This window comes from Haemorhous mexicanus, chromosome 5, assembly GCF_027477595.1.
Source record: "Haemorhous mexicanus isolate bHaeMex1 chromosome 5, bHaeMex1.pri, whole genome shotgun sequence".
Classification (NCBI taxonomy): domain Eukaryota; kingdom Metazoa; phylum Chordata; class Aves; order Passeriformes; family Fringillidae; genus Haemorhous; species Haemorhous mexicanus.
This window is the reverse complement of record NC_082345.1, coordinates 29,123,305-29,131,856: the sequence shown is the minus strand read 5'-3', so window position 1 is coordinate 29,131,856 and position 8,552 is coordinate 29,123,305. Positions and strand designations below refer to the sequence as shown.

The 8,552-nt window shown below is 54.6% G+C and overlaps 2 protein-coding genes across 5 annotated transcripts; one reads left to right on the top strand and one right to left on the bottom strand.

Moving 5' to 3' along the window:
* Positions 1 to 519: 519 nt before the first annotated feature.
* CYREN (cell cycle regulator of NHEJ) lies at positions 520 to 2,508 on the top strand. Its single transcript, XM_059846680.1, has 3 exons — positions 520 to 921; positions 1,016 to 1,082; positions 1,393 to 2,508. The coding sequence occupies exons 1-3, from the start codon at positions 803 to 805 to the stop codon at positions 1,624 to 1,626; spliced, it is 420 nt and encodes a 139-aa protein (XP_059702663.1). The 5' UTR covers positions 520 to 802; the 3' UTR covers positions 1,627 to 2,508.
* Positions 2,385 to 8,006, bottom strand: TMEM140 (transmembrane protein 140). 4 transcript variants are annotated; one of them, XM_059846677.1, is made up of 4 exons: positions 7,543 to 8,000; positions 5,451 to 5,624; positions 4,708 to 4,820; positions 2,385 to 3,939 (listed from the first exon to the last, which is right to left on the bottom strand). In XM_059846677.1, exons 3-4 carry the CDS (start codon positions 4,718 to 4,720, stop codon positions 3,302 to 3,304), a joined length of 651 nt encoding a protein of 216 aa, XP_059702660.1. In that variant the 5' UTR covers positions 4,721 to 4,820; positions 5,451 to 5,624; positions 7,543 to 8,000; the 3' UTR covers positions 2,385 to 3,301. The 4 variants fall into 4 exon arrangements, with proteins under 4 accessions (XP_059702660.1, XP_059702659.1, XP_059702662.1 ...); XM_059846676.1 differs by having other exon boundaries at positions 5,451 to 5,581; XM_059846679.1 differs by having other exon boundaries at positions 5,451 to 5,569.
* Positions 8,007 to 8,552: the final 546 nt, after the last annotated feature.

The following is an 8,552-nucleotide window of genomic DNA, read 5'->3' as shown; positions in this document are numbered from 1 at the left end:
GAATGGTCTAGTTTGGAAGGGACCTAAAGCTCTTCTAGTTCCAGCTCTGCCATGAGCACAGGCACCTTCCAAAGCCCCCTTTAATCTGGTCCGGAACACTACCACAGATGTTACTTTCTTCCAGATGTTATCTTCCAGCCCTCACAGAGGGTCAGTTGAGGTTTCTGGAGGGAGACTGCTTTCGGGTTTGCTTCATAAGTAGGACTATGAGCAAAAGAAACCCCCCCTAAACAGGGCAAGAAAGTAAGTATAAAAAGCATGCACCACTCCAAGGGTGCTATGCAAAATGATTGTGCATTAGTACAACGTTGATACTGTGCCAGAAGCCTGGAGGGAAGGGATGAACATGCTCTTTTGCTCGAACAATGCTCAGCATGCTGTTTTCCCAGAGGGGCTTTTACCATCCTTGGCCCAGGCTCCCCACTCTCCTCGCTTCCCGGCACGCGTCCCGGCCGCTCTGGGGGAGCGCTGCTGCCGGGCCCCCGGCCCTGCAGAGGGCGCTCGGGGGCGGCGCCGGGCCCGGCCCGCCAGGCTGCCCCGGGGCTCGGAGGCTGGCCGCGTCGTTCCCAACGGGCCGTTTGCTCCGCAGCTGGCCCAGAGCCACGTTTGCTCCTTGACGGAATATCGAGGGACGCACGGCCTCAGTGCCTGCCTGCCTGATCAAGCACGGGGCTCTGTCGTGACTTGGGTTATAGGGCGGCCTGGGGCTGCTTTTCCAGCTCCCCTGCGCTCCCGGTGGGGCGAGGAAGCAGCCCCGGTGTGACGGGCGGAAGGCGCCCCGGCGGCAGCGCCCCGCGTGGGCATGGCGGCGGGGGCGCGGCGGCGGCAGCTCCCGGCCTGGATGGGGGCGGCGGCGGACGGCCGGGTGGCGGCGGCCCCGTCCCCCGGCGCCGGGCGGCGACGGGCGGCGGCGGGGCGCAGGTAGCGCCGCTAGGGCGGGGAAGCGACCGGGGCGGCGGGCGGGAGGGCGAGCCCGTGTGCTGCCCGCGCTGAGCGTCCCCTGTGCACTGCCCAGGCCGGCGGCGCTGTACTGCATGAACGAGGCCGAGCTGCTGGAGGTGGCCCTGGCGGTCCTGGCCGAGGTGAGCCGGGGGTGGGGGTGGCAGGGCTCCGGAGGACGGCCAGGGAGCGCTGCTGCCCGCGGCTCCCTGGCGGCCCCTCTCTGGGCGGGTCGGCGGGCGCTGCCCGTGCCGCATGGCTTTCCCGGCCCCCTCTTCTCTGTCCCAGCGGCCCTGCTGCCTTTGCGCCCTGTCGGCGCCGCTGAGCAGAGCCGCGGGCCGGGGGCCTGGCGAGGCGCGGCTCACGGGCATGGTGGGCTGCCCTCCTGCTCCTTGGGGTGCTCCCGGCGTGAAGTCATGCACGGCCGGCACTTGTTGTTTTCCCTCTGGTCAGAATCTACAGTGCGAGGAAGGTGAAGAGAAGGCCCGGTCTAGGAGCGAAGAGGAGCAGGAGGTCCCGCCAACACCAGAGGAGGTTCCTGGAAGCACGGCCAACACGGATGGAGGCAGCGACCACGGTCCGGCACTTCCATCCCCTCCTGGTGCTGGTGCTGACGCACAGGGGACAGGCGGGGAGAACTCTGAGGATGATGTCCTGAAATACGTCAGGGAGATCTTTTTCAGCTAACATCTCTGACTTATCAGGAGAAGAGGGCACAATGGGGAGGGTGTCTTGTCTCCTCCCGCGGCCCTGGGAACGGTGGGAGGAGGGCCTGGAGGGGGCTCTGCATCCATCTGCTGTGTAGGATACCCAGGAAGGCCAGAGGGGGAAAGGAAGGAGCTACTCAGTTCTCCCACTCTGTGCTGGCTCAGTGGGATTTGGCTCCAGATTAGAAGGTGTTCGTTTCTGTTTCACATTTCAGAGCGTGGGCAGATAAAAGAGGCCATTCGGGTTTCTGTGAGTATCCCTTTGGTGGGTTGGTGTTGGGCATGGAGGGGAGCAGGGAGCTGCTGACCTGGAAGACCTTTGCTGGCAGAGCTACATGGTCATGGTTCAGCCTTGGGGGCTCCTTTGTCCTTGTGGTCCCTCTGTAACAGCTGCAGTGAGGCCTGGCAGGCTGTTCCCATTGGGCCTGGTGGTGTTTGCCTCCAGACTCCAGCAGTCTTCCCAATGCTGAGGAACATGTGCGGGAGCAGGTGACTGCCCTGAGGGGGCTGGTCCCGTGGCAGCGTGCATGGGGGTCTAGGAAGGGACCCTGAAAATGGCTCAGTATCCTCTTCCCAATCAAAAAAAAAAAAAGGACAAACAAACCACATGAGGCCAGCATGTATTGAAATGAAGAATCGGTCAAATCAGCATCACCAGCCTCATCCCCACCAAGGCTGTAGCAAGAGAAGACAGACCCTCATGTCCCTTGAAACAAATTCACTCAGCTGCAAAGAATATCACTGTTAAGCAGGCAATCTTTATTTTCATAAATTCTCCCAACCACTGGATGAATTAATGCAGCACGTACTTAGAAGGCTGTTACATATTCACTACCAATAAAACTCCGGTTTTGAAAACTTATTATATGAACAGAGTTAACCGTTTCAGTCTTTTCTGCCATCTAGTGTCCTTTAGGGGTTATTACTGCCCTCTGTAGGGGTTTTTCTGGTCGTTTAATCCTCCTTTTATTGCACTTTCTTAGTTGGTGCATGCCTAGTCTGTTGTTTTCAAACTACAAACCTGCTTCTTTCTGATTTTACTTCTGTATTGTCCTAGATAGCTTTCTTCACAACCCTGAAGGTTGGTTGTTGATTGGCTTATTTATTTTAAATTGTATATATCCTGTCTACTTATGAAGAAATTACCTATTTGGTTACATTTTCCTGAACATTTGTTAGTTCCTAGTTAAACATAATCTACATATCCTGTTTTTAAACTCCCTTGTCTTTGTTATATGGTAGGGCAAAATGTATTAAAAGCATTTTGTTAGTTAATTACAAATTTAATCACATTCTATGAGATACTAACAACTTTTTTTCCTTAGACTAGGTATGAGCAGAGGGCTGTGCCCACTGTATGCTGGTTCTGCTACCTTCACTGCTCTTTGGGGCCACAAGTGCTGTCACTTTGATGCTGTGCCCCAAACTGAGGGGTGTTACATGCTCTTGTACCTGGGAAGCTTCTGTGCTGTGGCTGTGCTGTGGCTGCTGTTTGCTGCCAGCTTAATGCAGGAATGCTGCACACAGCAACGTGCCAGAGCATGCCTGGACACGAGCCTTTGGACTGGGAGTCAGATTTTTTCCTAGGGAGTAAAGCTGTATTTGGATCACAACTTTAAATCATGTTGCCGATAGCTCTTGCATCTCCTTCACTGTCAAATCTTAGTGGGCAGGGCCTCCTCAGTTAAATGGTTTTGACACATATGTGTGTGCTTGGCCCAGCTGAGGTACACAGTGACAGTGAGAATCTGGAGCAGTAGCAGAGCCTGAGTCCCAAGCAGTGCCAGGAAGCCTCCAGTGAAATCAGAGGGATGAATCCACTGCGAGGTTTGTAAAAGAAACATACCCAGGCCTCCAGACAGGATAATCATCTTGATGAAGAGTATGATGTGAATCATCTTCCATCCCTCTCCCTGCCCTGTGCAATTCACATTTAAAACAAAAGGGAGGTGGAAGAGGATGAAGACCAGGCAGGAATACACGCAAACCCTGGCTAGTCCCAGTTGTAGTAGACTGATGCCCATTGCCTGCAGATGCTTGCTGTCCAGGCACTGCAGCTCCCCAGCTGCATCATCCCACAGGCAGAAGTTGTAAAAGCCAATGCGTTTGTCAGGGAGGTTCACCAGGTTTCCGGCTTCGTACAGCAGAGCGTAGGACATCAAGGCCAGCGTCCCAACAGTCTCCAGTAAAGCCAGCACGGGCAGCAGGTTCTTGGTACGCCTCTGTGGCAGCAGACCCATCCTGGTGCCTGCATGCTTTCTTGCTACCATGGTAAAAGCTGCTGCAGGGATGCCTGTTGCAAAACACGAAGGGGGGACCCCTCAGTTGAGTCACCCTTCCCAAGATGGGCTCTGAGCCTTATGGCTGGGGTCTAGGGACTCCCCTTGCAAACAGGAGTGTCTCAGTCCTGCCTAGGACTGAGCTACACGTGTTACTGGGTTGAGGGGGGTGCATTTGGTGCACTTCTGGTCACAGCAAAGGTGGCTTAATGATGTCCCATGCGTGGACCAGTACTGGGAGGAGAGTATGACTCATCTCAAAACATGCCCTTTGCACCATGGTCTCACTGGAAAAGAGGCATTTGTCAGCAAACTGCAGGGATGGGAGGAGAGAAAAACTGCTGTCTGGTAATAAGCATGATAAGAGCTATTCTGGGATAATGCCTCTCTTTCAGTTTTTATCAGACAAGGACATCCCTCGTGATCTTTGGACTACTGAGTAAAGTGCAGACATGACAGGATCTGAACTGCAGGGCTCCCCTTGTCTCCCTGCCCTTGTCCTATAGCTCTGGAACACCCTGTGCAATTGATATGGGTGTGAAATGGGTGGCCATTTCCAGCATCTAAGCTTCACAGGCAGGTCCTTGCATGCCTGTAGCTTTCTGAGCAGAGCAGGACTGAATACCTGGAGCTCTGCTACCCACTGGGGCTGGTAGACATGGTGCTCCTCTGTCTTGGTTGCCTGGGGAGCAGTGCCTTACACAGACAGGCAGCTGCCAAGCTCAGAGAGGCACCCTGGATCCTCCTGCAGCCACTGGGACATAGGTGCTACTGAGACACACCTGTGATTGCCATCCACCTTGCTCCTCTCTCAGACTGGCTGGCAAACCCGAATGCTCCTCTCCCCAGAATGTGTACTGTCCTCTGGTGCCGTCCTGCGGGCTTCTGCTTCACGCTGGAAAACAGGGAAGTGGCATCAGGAAAGGCTATCACTGCCTGCAGAGCCACATGGCATTGAAGCACTGTCCACCCAGGTCTGCAGAGAGGCATAAACACAGGACTCAAGGGACCTTGGCTTCAAGCCCAGCTTCAGGCTTCAGGCTTTGCAATTAACTCTTCCTCCCTCTGACAAGCTTCATCTGCTGAGAATCATTTACCCCTTTCCTTTAAGAAGTTCACATTGGCCCTACTGTCCCCTTCCACTGCCTATTACCCAGTGGTATATAATTTATTTAAGAACTGGACTCTGGTCCCTTCCAGTTCAGAATAGTCTGTGGATCTGTGATAACCTGGATGTCCTCCTAGACCATCACCCAAAGCTGGTTGTGAATTTGGTACAGCCTCTGAGTTTTTAGACTGGCAGAAGAGACTCCACTCAACATGTACTCAGTGCCTGGTGGCAGTGCTTCTGACTAGAGACCTTTCAGCATTCCCCTCCCACTCCTCATCTCTCCCTGAAAAACTTGGAAGTGGGGCACCTCTGTTTAATGAGCACAAAGATGAAGCTTCTCAGTCTCAAAATTCTTCCAAGAGAAACACACAGCATGGAGGGGGGGGGGAGGTTGTCACAGCATCAGACACCAACCTGTCCACTTCCCCTGGTTGCTTTTCTTTCACTTCTTGTAGCCTCCCTTGGAGGGCTTCTTCTCAAAGGGATTCTGGAGAGACTGGAAGCTCACATGGAGGACGCCCATTGTTCTGAATCTGCAACGACGACTAAAGCAACCAGGAAAATATCTATGCTTGGGCACAGGATGTGCTGCAAAATGAGACCTCAGGTGAAACGTAACTTCCCCATGGTTTCTCTTTCCCCTAGTGTTGTCACTTGGTTTGTCTGTCTCACACATGGTCTCCTGCACCCAGGCATTGCTGCTCTTCCTCTCCCTGTTCTGCAAGGGCTCACACCACTCATCGTTCTTCCTGCTGTCCTGCCTTACCCTCAGAGGAAGAACAAGCTGCACTTGGAGGCTGACCAGGTCTCCAGGGATTTCTGTCAGACCTCAGGGCTGGGAGCACTACAGCCCAGCTGACACTTAGCCCTGCCCACCCACCAACCCTTGCTGTTGTATTTCTTTAGACTAGGGAAGTTTCCTAGGGAAGGCAGGCTTGTAGAAAGGTGGCTTTTTGTTCAGTCATCTCACACTCACTCCCTTGGCATCCATAAAATATAAAAAGCTATTAAAATTGTCCTAGTTGCACAGGTTTACTAGAGAGGGGACAGAGAATTAAATTCCTATCAGGTATTATGGTAGTTTGGTAACATGTGGCAGGGGTGGAGGACAGCCACCTGAGAGACCCTGTGCTGCTGTGTGATCTCTGCATGTACGGGGACCTGGGAAAGCCCATGGTATCTCTGCCCTCTCTTCTGCTTTGAGGCTCATGTGTGTAAGGACATATTTTCCCAGCGATGTCCCTCTCTTCATGGTTAAATTGCTGGCATCTTTGCCTCCTGCTGCCTCCCCTGCCCAGCCCAACCCAGGAGGTAAATCGCTGTCCCTGTGTGACTGATAGGCCCAGAAACCTGGGCCTGGGATGGCCCTGTGCCAGCTGGATAGAGAACTGGCCTGGAGGCAGTGAAGGCTGACCAGGCACCCTGCCACAGCACAGCCACAGACAGGACATTTGTGAGCTCTGCAACTCATCACGGAGGCAGGTTTAGCAGCAGCCTGGCTGAGAAGCAAGAGACAAACAGGAAAGAGCTCTCACCCAGTGTACAGCTTGGGCTTTTCCCAAACAGAGGCAGACTCGCTGCCTCTAAGGAGGTGTCTATGCCTTTGGATGGGAGACTGTGGCTCTTTCTCAAAGGTGCAAGAAAGGGGAACCTGAACATGGCACAGCGAGCCCCAGCCTGGAGTCATCCTCCTTGTTCCTGGACTGGCATTGATGGAAACACTGGGTTTCACCATAGGAGAGCTCCGTGTCTCAGTGTCCCCGGCAGAGAGAGGCCCCATGTGAATGGCTCGGGAGCTCCCTGAGGTCTCTGTGTGAGATAAGGCTCCTAGGCACGCTCTGTGCTTTTGGGACCGCACAGCCCTTTCCTCTGCTGCTCACAGGCAGGTGGGCACCCTTGCCAGGCTGGGGCTGTGCCTTCCTCCAGCAAGCAGCTGGCGGAGGGCCTGGGCAGGGGGACAGGAAGGCACACACAGCTGTGGCACAGGAGCTGTGCCGGGACGAGCATCTCTGGGAGCCACTGGATGCCGCTGCAGTGGGGCTGAGTGCAAGGAGGCGAGGGAACGGGCATTTCCTTTTGCACTGAAGAGCCCCCAGACAGTCTGACTTCCCTGTCTCCCCTCTCCCTGGCTGCTGAGAGGAGAAATGCTGTACAAGAGTTATGGGAAAGTGTCATGCTTTGGACATGATACTCTTCCTTCAAGACATCTGTCCTGTCCCTTCACCACCTCCCCATCCCAGATATCCGGATCGCCTTTCCCCCTCAGGCAGGATTAGCTGCAGAGAATCCACGAGTGAAGAAAGGCCACTGATAAGCTAAAGATTGCTGGCAAACAGAAACCAACCAGCAACAAATGGAGCAGACTGTGGAGGAAGTGCCCTTAAAGCGTCTGAAAGCAGGGGAAACACCTCCGAGACATCTGCACCCCGCAACACCACTTCTCCTGGCAGTTCTCCCCAATGCCAGTGACATTAAAGAGGCGGGGGTCTCAGTGGAGGATACTTACGGGCTGCCCATTGGGTGGGAGCGGAGCTGAAACACGCTGGAGAGGCTGTGGAGCCGGTCTCGGATAGAAGCGGCGCTGAGGCTGCTGTCGGTGCTGTGCTGGCTGGTGGCTGTCCCCACAGCCTGTTTTTGTCACGTGCAGATAGTTATCTCTGCTTTCTCTTTCGGTTCTGAGGGCAGTGCTCTTTCCCGATACAGTCAGCTGCCTGTGACCGAGAAAACAAGCCAAGCCCAGCTCCACAACCTGAGCCGGGGTCAGGCTTGCGTTTCCTTTCCTTCTTCCTGCTGTGCTAACCAGCACGACCGGGCTAAGCTCACCCAGATTGTTGTGCTGTTAGAGTAGCTTGGGTGTCCATGGGGGCTTAGATTAATTTGTTTAGTTTCGTTTGGACACTTCTTTAGAGGTGACTGACCGTCCCAGCACGGATGTCAGTACCTCAGCACTGCCGGAGTTCGCTGCCAACATGGTCCTTCTTGCACTTTGGACACGGATCCCTCCCTCCCTCTGCTTCCCAGGCACAGCCTGGCCCCAGTTCCCTCGCCTGCAGCTTCCGTGCTTACGCGGGCACAGTGCAAGGTGCCAAGGTGCCAAGGTGCCTGCTGCTACAGGGAACCACTGACACCTCCAGTTCTGTAAGGGGTAAAACTCTCCTGCCCTTAGTCCTCCTGGGCCCATCTGGAACTGTTGGTCCTACTAGCAGTCTTTGTGGTGGGGTTAGCCCTCCTCTGCTAGGAGGGCTGTGTGCTGGGGGCTGATGCATGTGGGACACCAAGCCGTGAAGCTGTTCACACATTTTCATCTAGTAATTCCATGCTTAGGCATGGTCTAGAAATGTCCATGTGGTACACATGTTGTGAGCCTGTAATACTGGCACTCACATCCAAGAGCACAAAGTGGAAAGAAATACGGGAGGAAGTCCTGAGAGAAGCTCAGTGGACAGATGTGCAAGTGGTGGTGGGGGGATGCCTTCCTAGGTGCCTCTGTGTGTGGAATAACCTCCGCATGGAGAG

What these genes read in the sequence shown, in the direction of transcription:
- TMEM140 (XM_059846675.1), bottom strand. An exon ending in AAGGTGGATGGCAATCACAG is followed by an intron (nt 3,940 to 4,707) that starts GTGTGTCTCAGT and finishes GTTTTGCAACAG; the next exon opens with GCATCCCTGCAGCAGCTTTT.
- CYREN (XM_059846680.1), top strand. Translation starts at nt 803, where the DNA reads ATGGCGGCGGGGGCGCGGCGGCGGCAGCTCCCGGCCTGGATGGGGGCG. An exon ending in CGGGCGGCGGCGGGGCGCAG is followed by an intron (nt 922 to 1,015) that starts GTAGCGCCGCTA and finishes TGCACTGCCCAG; the next exon opens with GCCGGCGGCGCTGTACTGCA. An exon ending in CCCTGGCGGTCCTGGCCGAG is followed by an intron (nt 1,083 to 1,392) that starts GTGAGCCGGGGG and finishes CCCTCTGGTCAG; the next exon opens with AATCTACAGTGCGAGGAAGG.